Raw genomic sequence first — 27688 nt, forward strand, 5'->3', positions numbered from 1 at the left:
CTAATAACAAATGATACAAGTGAACTTATTTACAAAATAGAAACAGACTCACAGATCTCGAAATCAAACTTATGGTTACCAAAGGGGGAGAATGATAAATTAGGAGATTGGGATTAACATATACAGACTACTATATATAAAATAGATAACTAATAAGGACCTACAGTGTAGCACAGGGAACTCTATTCAATACTCTGTAATAATCTATATGGGAAAATAATCTGAAAAAGAAGGGATATGTGTATTTGTATAACTGATCCACTTTGCTGTACGCCTGAAACCAACACATCATTGTAAAGCAACTATACTCCAATAAAAATTTCAAAAAATAGTGAGTACATTGCAGCTTAATTCCACATGGATTAGGGCCTCAGAGTCAGTATGAGAGTTTATAGGGTCTGGGGAATAGGGTTCTGGTGAGGACCCTAATGTTAGGGCTGGAGTTAAGGTTGGGGTAATGCCTCAAGGTTAGGACATTTTAGATTTAAGAATTAGGGTTAGTGTTTGGGTTGGTACCTTAGGGTTAGGTGACTATCAGGATTAGGATCTTAAAAGGAATGATCCCTATCAGCTCTAAGAGCAGAGCTCTTAGACATGCTGTTAAGGAAGAAAAGAAATGCACAAAAGTGCATATTTTATAATCCCATTTTTGTAAAACTAATGGTACTAAATTTTTCTGTGTGCCATTTATGTTTATACATGTACATTCATAGGAGAATATCATTAACATTGGATAAAGGCAGAGAGTGGAGGGAAAAAGACTTTTAACTTTTAACTGCATTTTCAAAGAAGGGATACCCACCTCTTTTGACCCCACTGATTTAATAGGGAAAGAATCATGGGTCCCCAAGCTTCCATCTTCTGCCTGGCTCCTGTCCACCTTTCCATATCCAGTCACTTGTCTGTGGACACCTTCATTTACAAGATGATGAATACAAATGATATCCACATCCTTAGGAAAGAGGCAGACCCTGCCTTTTATGGCCACAAGAGGCAAAATAGAATACAAAACACAAAATTCAAATATCTCTGATAATAAACCTAAGGCCTCTGAGAGAAGAGTCTCACATACGGAAGTCAGAGTATCATCTTTGCAGCAGACCATGCTGAAGTGGAAGCAGTGGATGTCCCTACCCCAGGTCAGCACTTGTCTCATCCAGGAGGCTGCCACTCCATAAGCCCATGGTCTCTTAAGTTATGCTAGACACTCCCCTTGCACTTAAGCCTGTGAAATTTGGCACGTGTCCCCTGAATCACCTATCATATCTTGAGGCCCTGAGCCAGCCTGCTGTGTATCTGTCTGACCACTTCTAGGGGAAGGAAAAGGAGTCTTGACCATAGCCAACCTTCTTAGTACCCTGGTGCTGCCATACCCTGATGCTCAGCATTGGCTGTAGGAAACAAATGCTAGGCTTCAACCCTAAGCAGCAAGGGTCATATTTTGCCTGTCCAGTGTCTATCATTGCACAATCAGTGACTCTCTCCCAGGACAGTCTGCTGTGGGAATTCCTCCTCCTCCATATCCATGAAGGGGCCTATAGGAAATGGTTAGGGTGGGATCACTTTTCTCTCCACCTAACACTAGGTTCTCTTTCCCTGTCCCAATCTAGAACAGTGTAGTCTTCCTCTGGCACGGGTCTCACAGAGCCCTCTGCTCCAGTGTTGGTGTCACATCTTGTCTCAGCCTTCTCGTCCTCATTTAGGACTTACCTCTGATTCAGGTCTCAGGCCCCTATCCTCTTAAACAGTTGAAGCTCTGCCCCGGCTCTCACTATTCTAGAATAGGAAACTAAATTGGATTTTATAAAGCTGGTGATGGAGAAGATGAGTGGCTGGAAGTGGGATGGGAAGACAGGTGAAATCTGAGGGGAAAAGAAGCAAGAGAGAAGGAGGAGTGTGTGTGCGAGACAGTGGATTGGCATCTGTCCTTGACCTGGTCTCACGTATCTGACTTGAGCACTTATGCAGAGAGGGAGGTCAGAGGTTGAAGTTGATGGTGCCACTGACAAGGGGTTTTATGATGCTCTGGACACACAGACGCTTCAGTGGCATGACACAGAGAGTGTTCCGGAAGGAGGAAGGGGTGCTTCCCCCAAGCTTGCATGGAAACTGGAACTGCTTGTGGCTCCTTGGGAAATGAAGGGTTGAGGAGCGTCGTGAGCCAGCACCTTAGCTGAAACATGAGCATTCTCATGACAGTCAAGTGAAGCAGGAGGATTCTCTAAGGGGGGACAGATGTAGTCAACAGAGGGGGGAACTAGTCATAATAAGAGATAAAATGTACCAAACACTTAAGTATGTGTCACACACGACAGTTCACACTTTTTAGATGATTATCTTATTTATGTATAAAAATAAACCTACATGGAATGTGATATTGCACTACAAGAACAGAGTATAGCCTAGGTGCTCGTGTTTGAGGGTCAGCTCCTATGCAGATGAGTCATGATGTCACCATTCTCAAGTTATTTGATTGCTCAGGGTCTTAGCTCCATCATCTGTAAAAGACAAAAATAGTTGTGATTACATGAAGAAGAATGAAAGGGATAATAAATGCAAAGCACTTGACATCATAGAGGACTTAAATAAACACAGTTTAACTCTCACTTATGATTATCTCCATTTTATCTGTAAGTAAACAGAGGATCAATACCTCACCCAAGACACATACTGGAGTGTACAAGTCCACATTTGAATGACTGACCCTGAAACAAGAACAGAAAATCTTATCCTTGAAAATGCATTTCCCAACAGACGCAAAACTTGCAGTGCTTAATATCAAAGTGGTGAGGTGATTTATGTATCAGTCCAAAAACTTTGTACCTATCCATATCATCTTTCAAAAGTAAGTGCCAGAGACCTTCAAGATGGTGGAGGAGTAAGACAGGGAGATCACCTTCCTCCCCACAAATACATCAGAAATACATCTACACGTGGAACTCCTACAGAACACTTATTGAACGCTGGCAGAAGACCTGAGACTTCCCAAAAGGGAACAGATGCCCTCGGGCGACCTACACTCAGAGGCAGGGCCAAATCCAAAGTTGAACCCCAGGAGCTGTGCAAACAAAGAAGAGAAAGGGAAATTTCTCCCAGCAGCCTTGTGGAGTAAATCTCCACAATGATATACCCTGCATCTGTGGAATACCTGAATAGACAATGAATCATCCCAAAATTGAGGCGGTGGACTTTTGGAGCAACTGTAGACTTGGCGTTTGCTGTATGCGACTGACTAGTTTCTGGTTCTATGTTTATCTTAATTTAGTATTTAGAGTTTATTATCACTGGTAGATTTATTGATTTGGTTGCTCTCTTCCTTTTTTTAATATGTTTATGTGTATATTTTTTCCTTTTTCTCTTTTTGTGAGTGTGTATCTGTATGCTTCTTTGTGTGATTTTGTCTGTATAGCTTTGTTGTAACATTTGTCCTAGGGTTCTGTCTGTCCGTTTTTTGGGTTTTTTCTAGTATAGTTTTTAGCACTTGTTATCATTGTTGAATTTATTTTCTGGTTTGGTTGCTCTCTTCTTTCTATTTTTTAATTACTTTTTTATTTTTAGTTTTAAATAATTTTTAATTTTTATACCCTTATTTCTTTTTATTTATTTAATTAATTAATTAATTAATTTCTTTATTTTTCTCTCCCTTTTCTTCTGAGCCGTGTGGCTGACAGGGTCTTGGTGCCCCAGCTGGGTGTCAGGTCTGTGCCTCTGAGGTGGGAGCGCCAAGTTCAGGATATTGGTCCACCAGAGACCTCCCAGCCCCACATAATATCAAACGGTGAAAGCAATTAGGAATTGAGGAAAGTATATCACCTCCTACCTTAACGATATCAGAACTATAAGAAAATACCACAATTTCATGCCAACAAATTATACGACTTAGATGAAGTAGGCAAAGTCCCCAGAAAGCCACAAATTATTGAAACTAACTCAAGTAGAATTAGAAAACCTTACACCTATAACAAGAGACCTATAACAAGAGACTGAATTAGTAAATGAAAATTTTCCCATAAATAAAAACCCAGAGCCAAATGGCTTCACTGGTGAATCCTCCCAAATATTTTAAGAATAAATTGTACCAATCCTTCTACAAATTCTTCCATAAGTAGAGGAGGGAAGGAAGCTTTCCCAACTCATTCTGCATGGGCAGTATTAACCTGATACCAAAACCAGACAAAGGCATCACAAGAAAACAGAATTTCAGACCAGCATCGCTCATGAATACAGACACAAAAATACTCAAAAAATGTAGGCAAACTTTATTCCACAAAGAGTGTTTTACTTTGCAAATCAAAATCAACCAGGTTGTTGGAGGAACCCAAAATGGAATGCAGACTATGACAAATGAATCTAAGTGTGGTACAAATTGATGACATAACCTTGCTGCAGGGTTGCTGAAAGGAGTTAAACCAAGTAATTTTTTAAAGCAGTGTTTGCCTGGATGCTGCAAGGCTAAAGACAGAAAGAATTGTACACAAACACTTCAGTAAACTGCTCACAGGGTTGGAAATTGTGAAACTACGTGCATTTTTAATTGGACAAATAAGTAAATATACTGTAGATAATTAAACCAGGTTTCTCTGGAGAAACTGTTGAAGAAGTTACACATAAGCCAAGGGGAACATTTCTAGAATGAACCCTGGTTCTACACTATATTAGAGTCTGAGGTATCAGTATGAACTCATTTACACACACACACACACACACACACACACACAGATGCATACACACCCACAGAAGCATAGAGAAATACAGAAATATATGTAAGTGTGTGTAAATGGGAACATATATGTCCAGTTCTGTCCGCTGAGAGGACCTAGAAAATAAATACTCCCTAGTAGCCATGAGCACACCAAAATGCCCAGATTTTGTTTTCTAAATTTCTTCTCCAATAAAAGGAACCAAAGCTCCTTGGAAAAGTAGTAGACTCCAGAACTGGGGCAGGTAAAATACAAGATAACCCTGGAGCATCTTGTGGGGCTAGACAGTAAATAAATCCTTGGGAAAAGCGGGGAGGAAGATGCAGCCATGTTAAAAGGACTCAGTATCTGATCTGAAAGAACTTATAATGGTCAAATCTGGAACAATTTGAGCAACAAAATTAACAGTGATAATAATAGATATAGCCCAAATAAAAAAATAAATATTGATGAGTCCATACAGATATAAATGACTGAATAAATAAATAAATGCAGAGAACTCTTCCTTAGAGAAGAATTCTAATTAAATGTAGAAGAACAAGAGAGGCAGAAAATCACCATTAGAACACCACAATGATAATTGCTGCAGGCAAGATCCACTGGTGATGGCAAAATTAGTGGTGAAAGTTTAAGGATAAACAGGAGTTTTGTGTAGCATCAAAGTATGACTCACTTAAATATGTATTAAATAGGGAGAAATAGTAACTACTCAGTGGAGAACGCTGGCGGATTCCACCTTAATCAGGTGATCAAGATTAATATTTCCCATATGCTGAGGAGGATACATCACCTATGTGGGATTTTTTCTTAAAAATCCATAAGCTCAATGTACTCATGAGAAAACAGCAGACAAATCCAAATTGAAGAAAATTCTACAAAATACCTAACTGCTACTCTTCAAATGTATATAGGTCACAAAAGATATTAAGATAGAAAAATGGTCACACTTTGGAGTAGACTAAGGAGACAGGACAACTAAATGAAATGTGGGATTCTGGACTGATACAGACGGAGAAAATTTTACTGGAAAAATGGGGAAATCCAATTAAAGTCTGAAGTTTAGCTAATAACATTGTAACAGTGTTAATTACCTGGTTTCAATAACTGTTCTGTAAGATGTTAACTTTAGGAGAAGCTACATGAAGACTAGTTGGGGATCTCTGTACTATCCTGCAAGTCTAAAATTATATCATATTTAAAATTTTTGAAAAGACTAAAGTTATCACATCATTCCCTAACATACACTAGGCATGATCCAGCCCATAGTGAGGTCAGGTAGGCAGGTGACAAGCAGAGAGAGAAAAGGCAAGTGCCTTTCCAAAACACAGAAATCAGGACTCAGCATCTAGAGGTGTAAAGTGGTTCCAGATTTCCCAGCTGGGCCACAGAAAACCTGAAAAGTTAAAAGTCTGGCCACTCATACAAGCCAATTCTTCCTTCACTGTGAATTCAAAAAGCAAAGATAGGAATATTTGACAAATTAGCAAAAAGTCACATATGTATTCAACATATATTATTATATGTAATGTAATGTAATATTATATATGAATGGATAAAGAAGATGTACATATATACAATGGAATATTACTCAGCCATAAAAAGGAATGAAATTGCATCATTTGTAGAGATGTAGATAGACCTAGAGACTGTCATGCAGAGTGAAGTAAGTCAGAAAGAGAAAAACAAATATCATATATTAAAGCATACATGTGGAATCTAGAAAAATGGTACAGATGAACCTGCCTGCAAGGCAGAAACAGAGACACAGATGTAGAGAACAAATGTATGGACACCAAGGGGGAGGGTGAGTGGGGTGAATTGGGAGACTGGGATTGACATATACACTAATATGTATAAAATAGATAAAAATAGATAACTAATGAAAAAATAGACAACTAATGTATAGCACAGGGAACTCTACTTAATGCTCTTTGGTGACCTAAATGTGAAGGAAATCCAAAAAAGAGGGGATATATGTATACATATAGCTGATTCACTTCCCTATCACAGAAACTAACGCAACATTGTAAAGCAACTATAGTCCAATAAATAAATAAATAAAAATAAAAAGCAATAAATATGTGAGAAAAATAATAAATGTTATATTATAATTCTAATAAAATAAAATATGCAAAATCAAAAATATATATATTCTATACATAACGTATTAAACATGTATATGTATATGTTATAAAAATGTAATATGCACTGTTATATGTATTACATATGAATATGTAATATATACATGCAATATTACAAATATTATATATTGATATTATACATTATAATCACATACTAATTATACAAACATATATACATATATATTATACATATATACATAGTATATTATACATATGTAATATATAATGTGTATATACTGTGTATTCTGTTACATTATATAATATATAGTATACACATAATATATTACATTATATATGACTTTATATATAAATATATATGACATATAAATATGTGACTATATGTATGTGACATATATGACTTTGTTCATCAACTGAGTGTTCATGCGGTACCAAATGTTCAGAGAGAGAGAGAGAATATATAGATTCTAAGAAAGATGGACCAGGGCCCAATTAAGAAAATGGAGAAGGTGGGAAGAGGCAACTATAGCAGCAGTGGGTGTCCTGCTTGCTCCTGCCTGGAGGAACACTGGTCCAAAGTGTCCCTCTTCTGTTGCAAGGATCCTGACCACTGGGGAACCACTGAGGGGCCAAGCAGCAAAGTACTGGGGAACAGACCCTGGTGGGCCAGGGAAAAGGAACAAAATTTTTTTAAGCCAGGTGGAGCAAGACAAACAGGGAAAACCAGGACAAACAGCCCATAGAAGTGGCTGCTCCAGCCAGCTACGGGAAGACCACTGGGCCTGGGGAGCTCTACATCTTCCAGAAGCTCCTCAGTTGTGAATTAATTCTGGGGGCTGGCAGAGTGGAAACAGGAAGGCTGAGGGGCTCTGCAGTCTGAGATAGCCTCTGTCTTACCCTTCCAAGACCTTGTTGATCCACTGGATCGCAGCTCTCTTCTCCATGTCAAGGTCTTCAGCAGTGACTTGATAACCTAGCTGGGGTGGTGGGGGCAAAATCAGTGGGCCATTTCGTCTCGAGGGCATCAGCAGAGGAATCTTGCGTTTCTGTTTCCGGGGTCTGGAGCTATCAGATGGCTGTGAGCAATATAAGTTTTGTTTCTGCTCTAAGGGGCCATCCACAACCTTTTCACGCTTGGTCTTCTTCTGTGGTTCCACTGAGGCTGAAGGGCTAGACTGACAGCCTTCCTCACTGGCTTTCTTTGAGAGCACACGAGGATGCAATGAGGCTGGGCCCAGGAGCCCCGCTGCACCTGGACCACTCTTCTGCAGCTGTGGGAAACCTCTAGTGGAGCTGTATGAACTGGAGATGGCATTTCGTTTGCTGCATGAGCTCAAAAAGTAGGTCTGGGATTTCCTAATCAGGATATCCTCAGAGCTCTTGGAACAGAAGTCTCTCTTCAGAGGCCCAGGCCCAGGCACAAAGGAAGAGAGGACCCCATTGGCCATCGGCCCTCTAAACACAGACTGCGCATTCCCACCGGGGTTCGAGCCACTTCTCTGTTCGTCCTGACTCTCGGGAGCTGAGTGTCCTTTCTTTTGCTTCATTAGCCCTTTCCTGCTCTCAGCCAGGGCTGTCAGGTCCTTCTCTTCCTTGGCTCTCAGTTGACTGCTTTCTTCGAGGGCCCTCACCAGGATCTCCTTTCCACAAAAGTTTGGGAGGTGAACAGACAGTGAAGACCACATACAGATGATTATCTGCTTCAGAGCCAAAAGGAGTGTCAGTTTGCCCTTAGCAGGTGCCATCTTCGGGATCAGTGAGGTACAGAACATCTTGGAGCTGTAAGCAGACAGCAGTGGCTTCTGATGGCCACTCCGGGGCACCGAGGAAAAGACCCCCAGAAATAAACACCAGGCTTGCTGGATTGGATATTGCCACCGATGGGCTATGATAAACAGCCGACGGTGCCAACGACGACAGGGTGAAGCCACAGGATCCCCGTATGACAGCCTGCGAGCCAGGTCCAGGGTTGGGACCGCCAAGTGAAACCGGAAAGGGAGGGGAAAACGGCGGGCGGATTGCGCAGGCCCGAGGAGCTCGGGTCTCTCCGGCTGGTCCCCGCCTCGCAGAGCAGGTGACTGCTGGCGTCGGCAAGGCCGGCTGAGGTAACCGCCCATGAGGCACAATACTGAACGGTCGGGTCCTTCAAATGGAGTCAGTGGCTCAGAGAGGTTTCCATTAGCTACTGACTGTTGGGCGTGCCGCCTGTGACGCGTTGTTGGAACGAGTGAGTGAATAAAGGGGGCGCGAGACCTGCGAGAGGCCTCGCCTGCTTCCGGACCGCTGCTGCGGGGCTCGGGTGTTGGCACGTGGAGGACCGGCTGCCTGGGGTGCAGCCGCCCTTCCCGCGGCCAGTCCCCAGCTTCTTCGCGGGAAAGTGACGGGCGGTGTTCCCCCAACCGGAACAGCTCCGGGCTCAGCAGCGCTCACTGTATGCTGGAGCTCTGGGGTCAGCACCGGATGCCCCAGGTGAAAGCCATTCAGAACCTGTGCTACCGAGATCCTGCGGGATGGCATAGCCAACCCAGGCGTCTAGGGGGCAGGAGGACCACAGGAGGGAACCCACGGGATGCGGGAAGCCAGAGTGGATGTGCTGTCCCCCATCTTCCTCTCCTTCCCAGAGAATCTTACTTTCCAGGTGCCCCTTCTTGGCTCCTCGTCCCCTTCCCTGGGAAGTAAGGTTTCCAAGACAGTTTATAATGACCAGAAAGAAGTCAGAACTTACAGGTAGAGAACTGGTATCTTTTTAGGCAGCTCTATGTCCAGGAGCTATGTTATCTGGGACCTAAAACTTGAATTCCTGTTTTGAAGGTCGTGCTTTACCTTCATCCTAGTCTCTGTTTTCTACCTCTTAGCAGATCCTGTAGGCCTTTGTGTCATTCCTTTTCAGTAAGTTTGTGTCTATGGGATGGGAGAAGTGACCTGGCAATTTAAATTTGAACTCAGAATTTGGCTCCCTATAAATATTCTGACTGAAGTTAATATTTTTAGTTGAATGGTGAATACATTAGAATATTCAGACTATATAAAAATCTTTGATGTTTTAGTAATTACCCCCACTTCTTTGGTTTTGTTTTTTTTGTTTGTTTGTTTTGAAATCTTTTTGCCTTATTTTGAATTGTTATCACTTAGTGAATGACCCGTGACCTTTTACCAGGCCAGGTCATTTTTCAAAGGAGTTATTCCAGTCATTGCTGCTCTCAGCAGGCAGAGGAGGGAAGTATGATTTTGTGTAACCAACATCTAAAGGGCTATACTTAAATATTCTAGTGGGTTCTAAAATTCAAGAGTTTGACTTTCATTTTTATGCAAAAAATTTTAACAAGACTGACTTAACCTCCCAGTGTTTTATCTGCCTGCTGTGCTTCAAAGCCCTTTTTTAAATGAAATAAAAGAAAACTTCATGATGGGTGGATATTCTACCACAATATGAATGGAGTTGTTCCAGGTATTTGAAGGTTCTCAGTTAAAGAATAAATCCTAATTATAGACACATTAAAATTTGTTATCCAACGAGTATCATCTTAAGGAATTTTTTCAACCATTAATTTTTAAAACAACTTTATTGAGATATAATTTACGTACTATAAAATTCACCTGTATTAATATTACACTTCAAGAATCTTTAGTAACTTTGTAAAGTGTGTAACTTTCACCAATATCTAATTTTATATAACATTTCTATTAACCCAAAAAGAAAACTCATGCCTATTTGCAGTCACTTCCCATTCTTACTCACAGGCCTGGGCAACCACTAATGTACTTTTTGTCTCTATAAATTTGCCTCTTCTGGACACCTTTCATATAAACAGACTCTTACAATATATGGTCTCTCGTGCCTCGTTTCACTTAGCATGTTTTTAAGGTTCATCTGTATAGCAGCTTGTATTAGTAGTTCTTTTTTGTTGTTGTTGTTAAACAACAGAAATATATTTTCTCACAATTCTGAGATCAAGTTGTCAGCAGAGTTGATTTCTCCTGAAGCCTCTCTCCTTGGTTTGTAGATGGCCTGTGTCTTTTCTCCCTGTGTCTTCATATGGTCTTTCTTTTCTCTGTGTGTGCATGTTCTGATCTCTTCTTTTAAGGACACAAGTCGAATTGGGTTTGGGCCCACTCCCAATAACCTCATTCAACCTTAATTGCCTCTTTAAAAACTCTGTATCCAAATACAGTCACATTCTGAGGTACTAGGGCTTAGGACTTTTAACATATGTATTTTGCAAGGATACAATTTAACCTATAACACTCCACCCTCTCAGCCTCCAAATTTCAAGTCCTCACATGCGAAATATATGTCCCATTCCAACAGCCACAAAAGTCAACAGCCATTCCAGCAACAACTCTAAGTCTTAAATTTCATCTAAATAGCATCTAAATCAGATATGAGTGAGACTAGAGGTTGATTCATCCTGAGGCAAAATTCCTCTACAATAGTGAACCTATGAAACAAAACAAGTTATGGGCTTCCAAAATACAATGGTGGAACAGGTATTGGATAGATATTCCCATTCCAAAAGGGAGAATTGGAAAGAAGAAGGCTGACAAGTCCTAAGCAAGTCCAAAACCTAGCAGGGCAAATTCCGTTACATTTTTAATTTATTCAAAGATTTAGTTTATTATATCAACATCAGTACTAGAACTCACAACTTTTACTCTCCAGTCTGCAATATTTCTACAGCACACATTTGCGTGCTGACAGTTTTTGTGTGACATTAACATATGTGGCTAATTTTAAGAAACTTCTGTGGAAAGTTCCATCAGATTTTAAGGAAATCCACTTTGGCTGAATTTTCTGTCCAACAAGGGTGGTGGCTGTGCCCTCTTCTCCCAGAATTTTATCCCCAAACCCTCTGGAACCAATGAGGAAACAGTCCTGCTGCCTGGGCCTGTGCGTTCGGGACCCATGGTGGTAGTAGCAGCTCTGCTGACCCCTGACCCACCCTTAGAGTCATTCCTCCCTGTACTCGAAGGATGATGCATGTTTGCATCCAGATATCTCTATCATCTAATTTTCTGCTTGTAGAACCCCAGAAGTCTGACAGCCTTCCCTCATTTCATCCCACCTCTGTCCTCTTCAGTCCAAGCTGACTGTGCTTCTGCTGTGATTGGATCCATGTCACACACCCATAATCTCTTTAGTAAAGACTGTCCAGCCACATCTTTGGTGTTCTCTCCTGAACACACTTTCTCATTTTTTTGCAATATGAATAGGCTGAGAATTTTTGGCCTTCAAGTTCTGGTTCCTTTTTGCATAATAATTTCTTTTTCAGTTGTCTCCCTCTCACACTTTACTATAAGCAGCAAGGAGAAACCCAGTCACAGCTTCAACATTTTGCTTAGAAATATCCTCCGTTAAATATCCAAGTTCATTACTGACAACTTTTACTTTCTACAAAACACTAGAACACAATTTGATCAAGTTCTCTGCCACTTTGTAACAAGGACTGCTTTTCCTCCAGTTTCCAATAACATTCCTCATATCCATCTGAGACTTCCCCAGAAGCACCTTTAACATTCATATTTGTGTCAATATTCTGTTCATGATGAAATATATATAAACATATATATAGCATGTATATATATATATATATATATATATATAAGCAGATATAGTGATAGGAGCTTTCTGTACAGTTCTCTCTTTCTGAGCTCTCAGAAGAATCACCTTGAATGACCATATTTAGTCTCTTCAAGACAATCTAGGCTTTTCTAATATGCACCTCAAAACTCTTCCCATTACCTAGTTCCAAAGCCAGTTCCACATTCTTAGGTATTTGTTACAGCAATACCCAACTTCCTGGTACCAAAATCTGTTGGAGCTGCCATAACAAAGTACCTCAGAATGGGTGGCTTAAACAACAGAAATTTATTTTCTTACAATTCTGGAAGCTAGATGTCTGAGATCAAGGTGTCAGACAGGGTTGATTTCTTCTGAGGCCTCTTTCTTTGGCTTCTCCCTGTGTCTTCATGTGGTCCTTTGTCTTTATTACTTGTTTTGGCTGAAAAATATTCCATTGTATGTGTATATCACACTTGTTAATCCATTCATCAGTTGATGGACATCTGAGTTGTTTCCATTTTTGGGCTATTGTAAACAATGCTGCTGTGAACATTTGCATACAACTCTTTGTGGGGACACATTTTTTTTGGAGAGGATTGTCAGATGATGTAGTAAATCTATGTTTAACATTTGAAGAAACTTCCAAACTCTTTTTTCAAAGTGGTTGCTGCATTTTAAATTCCCACCAGCAATGCATCAAAGTTTCCATTTTGCTGCTTTCTCACCAGCAGTTGTTACCGTCTGTCTCCATCTGTAGCCATTTCAGTGGGAGAGAAGTGGTATTTTATTGTAGTTTTAATATCCATTTCCCTAATAACTAATGATATTAAGCATCTTTTCATAATATTGGCCATTCATATTTCTTCTTTGGCAAAAGGTCTATTCAGATATTTTGCTCATCTTTAATTGGATCATTTTCCAAGTTTCAGTTCTCCATGAATTCTGGATACAAGTCCCTGATCAGACAAATAAGTTGCAAATATTTTCTACCAATCTGTGGCTTATCTTTTCACTTTATTGATGGTCTCTTTTTGAAACACAGAAGTTTTTAATTTTGATGAAGTCCAATTTATCATTTTATCACCTGTGCTTTTGGTGTTATATCTAAGAAATCTTTGCCCAACTCAAGATGTGATATTGTGATTTATAGTAAGAAATATATATTTGGTCTTTGTCTGTATTCCTGACACAGAGTTCTTGATAAGAGCATCTTTTTTTCCAATGAGGTGACTGGGTGGACTCGTGGATGGTTCCTGGATGGGGACTAGTCACCAGAAAGACCAAACCATAATTAGAAGTTTGGGATTTCCAGCCCCACCGCCAGTTCTCCAGAGAGGAGAAAGGGGCTAGAAATGGACTTAATAATTGATCATGCCTATGTGAGGCAGCCTCCGTAAAATCCCAATAGCATGGGGTTCAGAGAGGTTCCAGGTTGGGGAATACATCCATGTACCAGGAGGGTGATGTACCACAACTCCACAGGGACAGAAGCTCCTGAGTTTGGGACACTTCCATACCTCACCTGATATATCTCTTCAGCTGGCAGATCATCTGTATCCTTTATCATATCCTTTATTGTATAATAACCAGTAAACATAAATACAGTCGACCTTTGGAAAACACAGGTTTGAACTGTGTGGGTCCACTTATATGAAGATTTTTTAAAGTAAACACTACTACAGTACTACAAGATCTGCAGCTGGTGTATGTGAAACCATAGATACAGAGGGCCAATTGTAAAGTTATACTCAGATTTTCAACTGTGCAGGGGTCACCACCCCCAACTCCCACATTGCTCACTGTTTAACTGTGTTTCCCTGACTTCTGTGAGATGTTCTAGCAAGTAAGTGAATCCAAGAGGGAGGAGGTCATGGTAACCTCTGATCTGCAGCCAAGTGGGATAGTTGTGGGGAAACTTGGGACCTATTACTTGTGATTGGCACCTGAATGTGGGGCAGTCTTGTGGGACTGAGCCCATAATCTATGGGATCTGAGATGCTATCTTCAGGTACACAGTGTCAGAACTGAGTTAAATTGTAGGACACTCAGCTGGTGTCACAGAATTTCTTGGTGTGGGCAAAACCCTCACACACCTGGTGTCAGAAGTGTTGTGAGTGTAATAGTAGTGTGACAGTAAAGAAGAAACACACAAGAGGCCGGGTGAGGTTTTTCTTACACACAGGTCTCAAAGATTTATTCCTGTATTTTTCTTCTAGGAACTTTATAGTTTTAGCTCTTACATGTAGGAATATGATGTACTTTGAGTTAATTTTTGTGTATTGTGTGAAGTAATGGTCCAAATTCATTCTTTTGTGTGTGGCTATCCCGTGGTACTAGCATCATTTATTGAAAAGACTGTCCTTTCCCCCATTGAATTGTGTTGGCACATTTGTCCAAAACTAATTAACCATAAATGTAAGGGTTTATTTCTGGAATCTCAATTCTGTTCCATTGGACTATGTGTCTTATGCCACTATCACTCTGCCTTAATTACCATAGCTTTGTAGTAAGTTTAAAAATTGGGAAATATATGTTCTTCAACTTTATTATTTTTTTAAGATTGTTTTAGCCATTCTTGGTTCCTTGCATTACCATGTGAATTTTAAGATTAGTTTGTCAATTTGAAAAAAAAAAAAAAAGACCAGCTGGGGTTTTGATAGGGATTGCATGGATTTGTAGAATCAACTTGGGAAATACTGCCATCTTAACAATATTAAGTCTTCCGTCCATAGACATAAGATATCTTTCAATTTATTTGGGTCTTCCTTGGCTTTTGGTACCAATGTTTTGTGGTCTTCCGTGTACAAGTCTTGCACATCTTTTATTAAATGTGTTCCTATGTATTTTATTCTTTTTGTGGATAAGTGAATGAAATTGTTTTTCTTACTTTCATTTTCAGACTGTTAATTGCTGTTTTATAGAAATGCAATTAATTTTGGTATATACATCTATCCTGCAACATTCTTGAACTCCTTTTTAAGTTGTAGAAGCACACACACGTGTGTGTGTGCATGCATGTGTCTCTTAGGGTTTTTCTATATATAGGAACTTGTTCTATGTGAATAAAGACTGTTTTACTTATTTTCCAATCTGGATTTTTTTTTCCTTCTCTAATCTCACTGGATAAAACCTCCAGCGCAATGTTGAATAGAAGCAGTGAGAGTAGACTTCCTTCTCGTGTTCCTGATTTTAGGTCGAAAGTGTCTAGTATTTCACCACTAAGACCACCACGTATAATGTCACCTGTGGGTATTTTGTAAATACTCCTTATCAGGTTCAGGAAATTCCCTTCTATTCCTAGTTTATGAAGGGTTTTATTATGAGAGGGTGGTGGATTTTGTGAAACATTTTTATGCATCTGTTGTGATGATCATTTGCCCTTTATTCTATTATTATTGTGAATTATGTTCACCGAGTTTCAGATATTAAACCAACTTTGCATTCCTGGGGTAAATCCTACTTGGTCATGGCATATAATTTAACATTTTGCCAGATTTGTTTTGCTTTTATTTTGTTTTTTTGTTTGTCTGTTTTTGTTTTTGTTTGCGGTACACAGGCCTCTCACTGTTGTGGCCTCTCCCGCTGGGGAGCACAGGCTCCGGACACGCAGGTTCAGTGGCCATGGCTCACGGGCCCAGCCACTCTGCGGCATGTGGGATCTTCCCAGACTGGGGCACGAACCCGTGTCCCCTGCATCGGCAGGTGGACTCGCAACCACTGCGCCACGAGGGAAGCCCTGCTTTTATTTTGTTGTTTTTGGGTGATATGAAGAATATTGGTCTGTAGTTTTCTTTTCTTGTGATTTGTTTATCTGAGTGGTATCAGGATAATCCTGGCCTCACAGAATGAGTTGAAAAGTGTTCCCTCCCCCCCTATTTTCTGGAATAATTTTTTTAACTTTTTCTTTTCAAATAATTATACATTCACAGCAAAAATATATATACATACAGGAATATTCCATGTACCAGTTTCCCCAAATGGTGATGTGCACGTGTGTGTGAGTGTGTTTGTGTATCTCTATGAGATTTTATCACACGTGTAGATTCACGTAACCAACACAACCAAGATTCAGAACTCTACCATCACCACAAGGCCTTCTAATGCTACTCTTTTTTTTTTTGCGGTATGCGGGCCTCTCACTGTTGTGGCCTCTCCCGCTGCGGAGCACAAGCTCCGGACGCGCAGGCTCAGTGGCCGTGGCTCATGGGCCCAGCCGCTCTGCGGCATGTGGGATCTTCCCGGACCAGGGCACGACCCCGTGTCCCCTGCATCGGCAGGCGGACTCTCAACCACTGTGCCACCGGGGAAGCCCTAATGCTACTTTTAATAACCACATCTACACTCACTGCTTTGAGAAGATTTTTAGTTATTAGGTTTTCTGTTTCTTCTGGATTCAGTTCTGGTAACTTGTGTCTTTTATTCTAAGAATTTTCCATTTCATCTTAGTAGTCTAATCTGTTGGCATGAAGTTGTTTATACCACTCCCTTAAAATCCTTTTGATTTCTGTAAGGGTGGTGGTGATAGTCCCTCTTTCATTTCTGACTTTATCAATTTGTGTCTTCTCTCATTTTTGTTGATTAACATGGCTAAAGGTTTGTCCGTTTTTAAAAATGTTATCAAAGAACTAACTTTTGGTTTTATTAATTTTCCCTATGTTTTTCTGTTTCCTATTTAACTTACTCCCACTACCATCCTTATTAGTTCCTTCTTTCTGCTTACTTTGGTTTAGTTTCCTCTTCTTTTTCTAGTTTCTTAAGGTGGAAAGTTAGGTTATTGATTTGAGATTTCTAATATATGTGTTTTAAGCGGTACATTTTCCTCTAAATATGACTTTATCTGCATTTCATAAATTTGGTTTCTTGTGTTTTTTATTTAATTCAGCTCAATTTCTTAATTGTCAATTTCCTTTGTGATTTATTCTACTCATTGGTCATTTGAAAGTGTGTTAATTTCCACATATATGTGGATTTCTCAAATTTCCTTATGCTGTTGACATCTATACATTAATTAATTTATTAAATTTATGAGAATTGTTTTATTGTATGGCATATGGTTTATCCTGGAGATTATCCCATGTATACTTGAGAAGAATTTGCATTCTGGTGTTGTTGGATGGAATATTTAATAGATGTCAGTTAGGTGTAGTTGACAGATAGTGTTGTTCAAATCTTCTACATTCTTGCTTATTTTCTAAGCAAATTGTCTAGTTGTCTTATTGATTATTGGGATTGGGATTGGAGCTCCAACTATTATTGTTGAATTGCTTGCCTCCCTTCAGTTTGGTCAGTTTTGCTTCATGTATTTCAGGGTTCTGTTGTGTTCATATATGTTTATAATTGTTATATTTCTTGATTGTGACTTTAATTGTAATAAATTTTCACGGTCTCTAGAAACATTTTTTGTCTTAACATCGATTTAACCTGATATTAATATAGGCTTTCCTGCTTTCTTTTTGTTACTGTTTGCATGATATATCTTTTTCTATAATCTTACTGCTAATCTATTTGTATATTTGAATCAAAAGTGTCTCCTTTAGAACCCTCTAGCACAGTTGGTGGGAATGTAAATTGATATAGCCACTATGGAAAACAGTATGGAGGTTCCTTAAAAAACTAAAAATAGAACTACCACAGGACCCAGCAATCCCACTACTGGGCATATACCCTGAGAAAAACATAATTCAAAAAGAGTCACGTACCACAGTGTTCATTGCAGCTCTATTTACAATAGCCAGGACATTGGAGCAACCTAAGTGTCCATCGACAGATGAACGAATAAAGATGTGGCACAGATATACAACAGAATATTACTCAGCCATAAAAAGAAATGAAATTGAGTTATTTATAGTGAGGTGGATGGACCTAGAGTCTGTCATACAGAGTGCAGTAAGTCAGAAAGAGAAAAACAAATACCGTATGTTAACACATATATATGGAATCTAAAAAAAAAAACAAAAAAACAGTACAGGAATAAAGATGCAGATGTAGAGAATGGACTTCAGGACACAGGGAGGGGGAATGGTAAGCTGGGATGAAGTGAGAGAGTGGCATGGACATACATACACTACCAAATATAAAACAGATAGCTAGTGGAAAGCAGCCGCATAGCACAGGAAGATTAGTTCGGTGCTTTGTGACCACCTAGAGGCGTGGGATAGGGAGGGTAGGAGGGAGACGCAAGAGGGAGGGGATATGGGGATATATATATACATATAGCTGATCCACTTTGTTATACAGCAGAAACTAACACAACATTGTAAAGCAATTATACTCCAATAAAGGTGTTTTAAAAAAATGTAACAAACCGACAAAACTTTAATTACAATGACTAAGAAAAAAGGCAGAAGATTCAAATTATTACAATCACAAATGAAAGTGGAGACATTAAATGACCTTCCACATATAAATAAAAAGGATTCCAACAAATTCTGTGAACAATTATATGCCAACAACTTAGATACATGGATGAGCTGGAAACATTCTTAGAAACAGAAAAACTACCTAAATTGACTCAAGAAGAAATAGAAAACCTGAACAGACTTTTAAAAAAGCAAAGAGTTTGAGTCAGTAATCAAAAACTTCCCAATAAAAAAGCCCAGGACCAGATGTTTTCAATGATGAAAACTACCAAACATTTAAGGAAGAATTAACACTATTTTCAAACTCTTCCAAAAATTAGACAAGGAAAGGCTTCCTAACTCATTCTATGAGGCCTGCATAACCCTGATAGCACAACAAGATAAAACCACTGAAAGACAAACCGCAGAACAGTATGCCTTATTAATATAGATACAAAATTCTCTACAAACTTTTAAGAACCATATCCAGAAGCTTATAAAATAATTACACATCATGACCAACTGGGAATTATCCTAGGAATGCAAGGGTGGCTCAACATCCAAAAATCAATGTAATACAACACATTAATAAAGTGAAGGAAAAAATACTTGATCATTTCAATGGATGAAGGAAAAGCATTAGACAAAATCTAAGAAACTCTCATGACAAAAATATGCAACAAACTAGGAATAAAAGGGAACTTCCTCAATATGATAAAGGGCATCTATAAAACCTCAGCTAAAATCATACTTAATGATGAAAGACTGGAGGGAGATCAAGATGGCAGAGTTAAGAGGACAGAGAGCTCACCTCTCCACTGCCCCAGCCCCAAACACATCAAAAATACATCTACATGTGGAAGAGTCCTCACTGAAAACTGGCAGAAGGACATCTGTACAACCAAGCTGTAAGAGAGATACACATGTAATTGGGTTGGAAGGAAAACATAGCAATTGGATTGGGACCTGTGCCCCTGGGATGGGACTCAGAGGAAAAGGGAAATTGCATGAGCAGACATATGCCCTGGGGAGTGAGCAGGTCAAGCCACAGACTGGGTGTCCCATTCCTGGCATCCTAGATGGAGGAGACAAGTCCCCTTCACTGGTTGGAAGACCACTGCAATAAATAAAAGGGTGGAATAAGCCTGGACTCTGCTCATGAGGAGTGCAGGCATGCTGGCTGGCCCCCAAGGCAAGGCAAAGAGATGTTCACAACAGAACGGCTTCACAACAGAACAGGGGTAGCAGAGGCAGGGTGCAGTGTTTAGCTATGAGAGACAAAGGGGGTTTGCACCTGAGATTGTGTCTGAATAGAGCCATAGATACCTACAAAGGCAGTGCATCAAACCTGTCTGTGCCCAGACCCAACTTGCTTTAGCACTCCCCTCCTCTGGGGCAAAAGCTCCAGTGCAAGGAGAGGGAAAAAACACACACACTTAAAGGGAACAGAGCCAGCTCAAGACTGACCCTCAGGGCTTCTGCTCCAGCAACTTGGGCTCAGACCCCTGACAGGGTGCTGGTGGCCACCGAGCAGAGAGGAAGTCCCACATCACACCGGGCTCCAGCTCTAGCAACTCCATCTCCAGCCTCACCCTCTACCATGGTGATAGTTGCCCACACACCCTGAGGAAAGATGTGACAGCCATCCACGTCAAAGCCAACCCTCCCACTAAAGGTATTAGGCACACACAGTTTGCATAGGGATGCTCCCACATAAGAATATCGCTTCAAGACTGAAACTGGTAACTGATTCATGCAATTCAGAAAATAAAAAGGCAGGGGAAATACTCTCAATTAAAAGATCAAGAGAAACCCTGAAAAAAATGATGAAATAAATAAACAATTTACCAGATAAAGAATTCAAAACATTGGCAATAAAGATGTTAACAGAATTAGGGGAAAGAATTGATCTAAACACAAAACATTTTTTTTGTGTGTGTGGCACACGGGCCTCTCACTGTTGTGGCATCTCACTGTTGTGGCCTCTCCCGTTGCGGAGCACAGGCTCCGGATGCGCAGGCTCAGCGGCCATGGCTCAGGGGCCCAGCCGCTCTGCGGCATGTGGGACCTTCCCGGACCGGGGCACGAACCCGTGTCCCCTGCATTGGCAGGCGGACTCTCAACCACTGCACCACCAAGGAAGCCCTAAACACAAAACATTTTAACAAGGAACTAGAAAATATAAAAAAAAAACCCAATTAGAAATTAATAATCCAATAGCTAAAATAAAAACACACTAGAAGTAATGAATAGCAGATTATGTGATACAGAAGAATGCATAAGTGATCTGGAAGAAAGAATAATGGAAATCACACAATCAGAACAGCAGACAGAAAAACATGTTTTTTAAAATGAAAGTAAGAGATTACTGTAATAACATTAAGCATTCCAACATTTGTATTATCGGGGTTCAAGAAGGAAAAGCGAGAGAGAAGGGGATCAAAAATCGATTTGAAGAAATTTTGGCTAAAACTTCCCAAAACTAATGAAGGAAATAGATATCTAGGTACAGGAAGGACAGAGGGTCCCAAATAAGGTGACCCCAAACAGATCCACAACAAGACATGCCGTAATTAAAATGGAAAAGGTTAAAGAGAGAATTCTAAAGGCAACAAGAGAAAAAGAGTCATATACAAGGGAACACCCATAAGGCAATCAGCTGATTTCTCTGCAGAAACTTTGCAGCTAGAAGGGAATAGCATGACATATTGAAAGTGCTGAAAGGGAAAAATCTGTAACCTAGGATGCTCTACCCAGCAAGATTATCGTTTAGAATAGAAGGAGAGATAAAGAACCTCTCAGACAAGCAAACACTGAAAGAGTTCATCAATACTAAACCTACCCTTAAAGAAATGCTGAAGAATATAATCTAAATATAGAAGAAGTAAGAATCTACAGGAAAAGGAAAATCACACTAATAAAGGCAAATATACAGTAAAGATTGAAGATCAACAACTTAAATAAGCCAGTACATTGAATAAAAGACAAAGAAGTGTAAAAGCAACTATAACTACAATAAACAGTTAAGGGATAAGCATTAAGATATAAACCATGACATTGAAACCACAAAATGTGTGTGAGGGGAGTAAAAAAAGGTAGATATTTTAGAATGTGTTTGAAAGTAAATGACTACCAGTTTAAGGCAAGTAGATACAGCTACTAAGTAAATATATGTCAATATATATGAACCCCATGGTAACCAGAAATCAAAAACCTATGATAGGGACACAAAAACCAAAAAGAAAGAAACACAAGCACACTCTTAAAGAAAGTAATCAAACCACAAGGGAAGAAACAAAAAAAGAAGAAATGAAAGGAGAAGAACTACAAAAACAACTGGGAAAAAAGTAATAAAATGGCAATAAGTACATACTTATCAATAATTACTTTAAATGTCAGTGGACTAAATGCTTCAATCAAAAGACCTAGGGAGGTTGATTGGATTAAAAAAAAAAAAACGAGATGCTTCAATATGCTGTCCATAAGAGACTCACTTAAAGGCTAAAGACACACACAGACTGAAAGTGGGGGGATGGGAAAAGATATTTCATACAAAGGTAAATGAGAAGAAAATGGGATGGCAATACTCCTATCAGATAAAATAGGCTTTTAAACAAAGTCTATAAAGAAAAACAAAGGCATTATGTAATGATAAAGGGATCAATATAAAAAGAGGACATTACAATGTTGAACCAATACAGGAGCACCTAAATATATAAAGCAAATATTAACAGACATAAGGGGGAAAATGGGCAATAATATAATAATAGTAGGGGACTTTAAAACCCCACTTATGGTGGTGTAGTCGTTAAGAATCCGCCTGCCAATGCAGGGGACATGGGTTCTATCTCTGGTCCAGGAAGATCCCACATGCCATGGGGCAACTAAGCCTGTGTGCCACAACTACTGAGCCTGTGCTCTAAAGTCCGTGAGCCACAACTACTGAGCCCATGTGCCACAACTACTGAAGCCCATGGCGCCTAGAGTCCATGCTCCGCAACAAGAGAAGCCACCACAAGGAGAAGCCTGTGCACTACAACAAAGAGTAGCTCCCACTTGCCACAACTAGAGAAAGCCCATGCACAGCAACAAAGACCCAACACAGCCAAAAAACAAACAAACAAACAAACAAAAACACCACTTACATCAATGGACAGATCATCCAGACAGACAATCAATGAGACAACAGTGGTTTTAAATGACACAATAGACAAGTTGGGCTTAACAGATATCTATAGGACATTGCATACAAAACCAGCAGAATACAAATACTTTTCAACTGTACTGTACGTGGAACTTTCTCCAGGATAGAGCACATGCTAGGACATAAAACAAGCCTCAACACATTTAAGAAGACAGAAATATCAAACACTTTTTTGACCACAATTGTATGAAACTGGAAGTCAATTACAAAAAGAAAAATGGAAAGAGAACAAACACATGGAAGCTAAACCATATGGTACTAAAAAAAAAAGTGGGTCAACAAAAATATTGAAGAGAAAATCAGAAAATACCTCAATACAAATGAAAACAGAAACACAACACTCCAAAATCTATGGGATGCAACAAAAACAGTTCTAAAATGGAAGTTTATAAGCAATATGGGCCATCCTCAGGAAATAAGAAAAATCTCAAATAAACAACCTAACCTACCACCTAAAAGAATTAGAAAAAGAAGAACAAAGCCCAAAGTCAGCAGAAGGAAGGAAATAATCAAGATCAGAGAGGAAATAAATAAAATCAAGATTTAAAAAACAGTAGAAAAGGTCACTGAAATCAAGAGGTGGTTTTCTGAAGATAAACAAAATTGATAAGCTCTTAGCCAGTCTCACCAAGAAAAAAAGAGAGAGGACCCAAATAAAATAAGAAATGAAAGAGAAGAAACAACAACTAATACCACAGAGATACAAAAAATCATAAGAGAATACTATGAACAGCTATATGCCAACAAACTGGACAACCTAGAAGAAAAGGACAAGTTTCTAGAAACATACAACCTGCCAAGACTGAATCAAGAAGATACAGACAATTTGAACAGACTGATCACTAGCAGTGAAATTGAATTTGTAATTAAAAAAAAACCAGCTATCAGAATCAAAAGTCCAGGACCAGATGGCTTCACAGAAGAATTCTATCAAACATATAAAGAAGAATTAATACCTCTCTTACTCAACGTATTTCCAAACATTGAAGAGGATTCAACACTCCCAACTCATTCTATGAGGCCACAATTACTCTCATACCAAAACCAGACAAAGACACTACAAAAAAAGAGAAAATTACAGGCCTATATCTTTGATGAATATAGATGCAAAAATCCTCAACAAAATATTAGCCAGCAGAAATCAACAACATATAAAAATCATCAAATATCTTGATCAATTTGGATTTATCCCTGGGTCACAAAGATGGTTCAACATTGGCAAATCAAAATGTGATAAAACATATCAACAAAAGGAAAGATAAAGATCACATCATCTCAATAGATGCAGAAAAAGCATTTGACAGAATTCAACACCCATTTATGATAAAAAAGAAAACTCATCAAAGTGGGTATAGAGGGAACATATCTCAAAATAATAAAGATAATTTATGACAAACCTACAACTAATTTAAAACTCAAAGGAAAGCTTTTCCTCTAAATCCAGGAACAAGACAAGGGTGCCCACTCTAGCCACTTCTTTTCAACATAATATTGGAAGTCCTAGCTGCAGCAATAAGACAAGAAAAGGAAATAAAAGGCATCCAAATTGGAAGGGAAGAAGTAAAACTGTCACTATTTGCAGATGACACAATAGTATATATAGAAAACCCTAAAGCTGCCATCAAAAAAACTATCAGAATTAAAAAATAAATTCAGAGGGCTTCCCTGGTGGCACAGTGGTTGGGAGTCCGCCTGCCGATGCAGGGGACGTGGGTTCGTGCCCCGCTCTGGGAGGATCCCACGTGCCACGGAGCGGCTGGGCCCGTGGGCCATGGCCGCTGGGCCTGCGTGTCCAGAGCCTGTGCTCCGCAATGGTAGAGGCCGCAGCAGTGAGAGGCCCGCGTACCACAAAAAAAACAAAAAACAGAAAAGTTGCAGGATAGGAGATTAATATACAGAAATCTGTTGCTTTTCTATACACTAAATGAACTATCAGAAAGAGAAAGCAAGCAAACAATCCCATTTACAATTGCATCAAAAAGAATAAAATACATAGGACTAAACTTAAACCAGGAGACGAAAGTCTTATACTCTGAAAACTATAAAACACTGATGAAGAAAACTGAAGATGATACAAAGAAATGGAAAGATAGCTCATGCTCCTGGATTGGAAGAATTAATATTGTTAAAATGACCGTACTACTCCAAGCAATTTACAGATTTAATGCAACCCCTATCAAAATACCCATGACATGTTTCACAGAACTAGAACAAATAACCCTAAAATTCATATGGAACCACAAAAGACTCCAAATTGCCAAATCAATCTTGAGAAAAATGAAAAAAATTGGAGGTATCACACTCCCAGACTTCAGACTAGACTACAAAGCTACAGTAATCAAAACAGCATGGTACTGGCACAAAAACAGACACATAGATCAATGGAACAGAATAGAGAGCCTATAACTAAACCCACACACCTATGGTCAATTAATCTATGACAAAGGAGACAAGAATATACAATGGAGAAAAGACAGTCTTTTTGACAAGGGGTGCTGGGAAAACTGGACAGCTCCATGTAAAACAATGAAATTAGAACATTTCCTCACACCATACACAAAAATAATCTCCAAATGGATTAAAGACCTAAATATAAGACCTGAAACTATAAGACTTCTAGAAGAGAACATAGGCAAAACACTCTGATATTTTGACATGGAAGCAACCCTAGTGTCCATTAGCAGACGAATGGATAAAGAAGATGTGGTATGGAATGGAATATTCCTCAGCCATAAAAATTAATGAAATTCTGCCATTTGCAGCAACACGGATGGAGCTAGAGAATATTATGCTTAGTGAAATAAGTCAGAGAAAGGCAAATACTGTATGATATCACTTACATGTGGAATCTAAAAATAAAACAAACAAATGTATATGCAAAACAGAAACAGACTCACAGGTATAGAAAACAAACTAACGGTTTCCAAAAAGGAGAGGGAAGTGGGGGAGGAGAGGAAGTTAGGGGTATGAGATTAAGAGAAATTACAATGTGTAAAATAGATAAGTAACAAGGATATATTGTATAGCACAGGGAATTATAGCCATTATCTTGTAATAACTTTTAATGAAGTATAAATCTGTAAAAATTCTGAATTACTATGCTGTATGCCTGAAACTAATGTTGTAAATCAACTATATTTCAATTAAAAATGATGATGAAAGACTGAAAGTTTCCCCCTAGGGTCAAGAACATGATAAGACTGCCACTGTCACCACTGCTATCCAACATAGTACTGGAAGTTCTAGCCAGAGCAGTTCGGTCAAAAAGACAAATAAAATGCATTGAAGTTAACAAGGAAGAACTGAAATTATTTCTATTCAAAGGTGACATGGTCCTATTTATACAAAATCCTAGAGAATCGACACAAACACACAAAGAAGATATTGATGCGAATAAGTGAATTTAGCACAGCTGCAGGGTACAAGATCAAGACACAAAAATCAGCTGTATTTCTATACACTAATAATGAACAACCCAAAAATGAAATTTAGAAAACAATTCAATTTACAATAGCATCAAAAAGAATACATAGGGAAAATTTTAGCTAAGGAGGTGTAAGTTTTGTACAATTAAAACTGAAAAAAAAAATGCTAAAGAAACTAAAGACCTAAGTAAATAAAAAGATGTCTGGTGTTCATGATATGGAAGACTTAATATTGTTAATACGCCAGTACTCTTCAAAGCAATCCTCATAGTCTATGAAATCACTACCAAAATCCCATGGCAGCTTTTTTAAAAAGTAATGGAAGAGGGCTTTCTTGGTGGCGCAGTGGTTGAGAGTCCGCCTGCCGATGCAGGGGACACGGGTTCGTGCCCCGGTCCGGGAAGGTCCCACATGCCGCGGAGCGGCTGGGCCCGTGAGCCATGGCCGCTGAGCCTGCGCGTCCGGAGCCTGTGCTCCGCAACGGGAGAGGCCGCAACAGTGAGAGCCCCGCGTACCGCAAAAAAAAAAAAAAAAAAAAACTTAATGGAAGAGCCAATCCTAAATTCATACTGAACTGCAAGGGCACTTAAATAGCCAAATAATCTTGAAAAAGAAAAAGTTGGAAGACTTGTACTTCCTGATTTCAAAACTTACTACAAGGACTGCAGCGTCCTCGCGGTTGCCCTCGCGCCCGCCGCCGTCCGCGCATGCCCGGCCCCCGCCGGCTCGGAGGCCGCGGCGCTCGGGCTTCCCCAACCAGCGTCCGGGCCCCGCCCCTCCCGCCGGCGGCGGCGGCGGCCATGTTGTTTTGGCGGCGGCGCCGGCTGCTGCGGAGCCCGCCGAGTCCCAGCGCCTCACCTGCGCCCGCTGCGGCGGGCCCACCGACCGCCTCGCCACAGCTTTTACTAGTGTCTGTCTGTAGATAAAGTGACCATCATGGACTTCAGAAAGATGCCATTTTATAGAACTACCATACGACCCAGCAATTCCATTACCGGTCATATACCCTGAGAAAACCATAATTCAAAGAGTTATGTACCACGATGTTCATTGCAGCTCTATTTACAATAGCCAGGACATGGAAGCAACCTAAGTGTCCATCAACAGATGAATGGATAAAGAAGATGTGGCACATATATACAGTGGAATATTAGCCATAAAAAGAAACGAGATTGAGTTATTTGTAGTGAGGTGGATGGACCTAGAGTCTGTCATACGGAGTGAAAGTAAGTCAGAAAGAGAAAAACAAATACCGTATGCTAACACATAATATATATATGGAATCTAAGGAAGAGAAAAAAAAAAGGTAATGAAGAACCTAGGGGCAAGACGGGAATAAAGACACAGACCTACTAGAAAATG

General features: G+C 39.6%; 1 protein-coding gene across 1 annotated transcript; it reads right to left on the reverse strand.

Annotated features, from left to right (window-relative positions):
• Nucleotides 1-7597: 7597 nt before the first annotated feature.
• Nucleotides 7598-14048, reverse strand: LOC149749875 (nuclear envelope pore membrane protein POM 121-like). Its single transcript, XM_089909802.1, has one exon. The coding sequence runs from the start codon at nt 8914-8916 to the stop codon at nt 7693-7695; it is 1224 nt and encodes a 407-aa protein (XP_089765928.1). The 5' UTR covers nt 8917-14048; the 3' UTR covers nt 7598-7692.
• Nucleotides 14049-27688: the final 13640 nt, after the last annotated feature.

The sequence above is a fragment of the Delphinapterus leucas genome, chromosome 3 (genome assembly GCF_059928025.1).
Source record: "Delphinapterus leucas isolate spDelLeu-1000000601 "Yukka" chromosome 3, BTC_Dleu_Yukka2, whole genome shotgun sequence".
In the NCBI taxonomy this organism is placed as follows: domain Eukaryota; kingdom Metazoa; phylum Chordata; class Mammalia; order Artiodactyla; family Monodontidae; genus Delphinapterus; species Delphinapterus leucas.

Coding starts and splice junctions, on each gene's coding strand:
- LOC149749875 (XM_089909802.1), bottom strand. CDS start 8,916: ATGGGCGGTTACCTCAGCCGGCCTTGCCGACGCCAGCAGTCACCTGCT.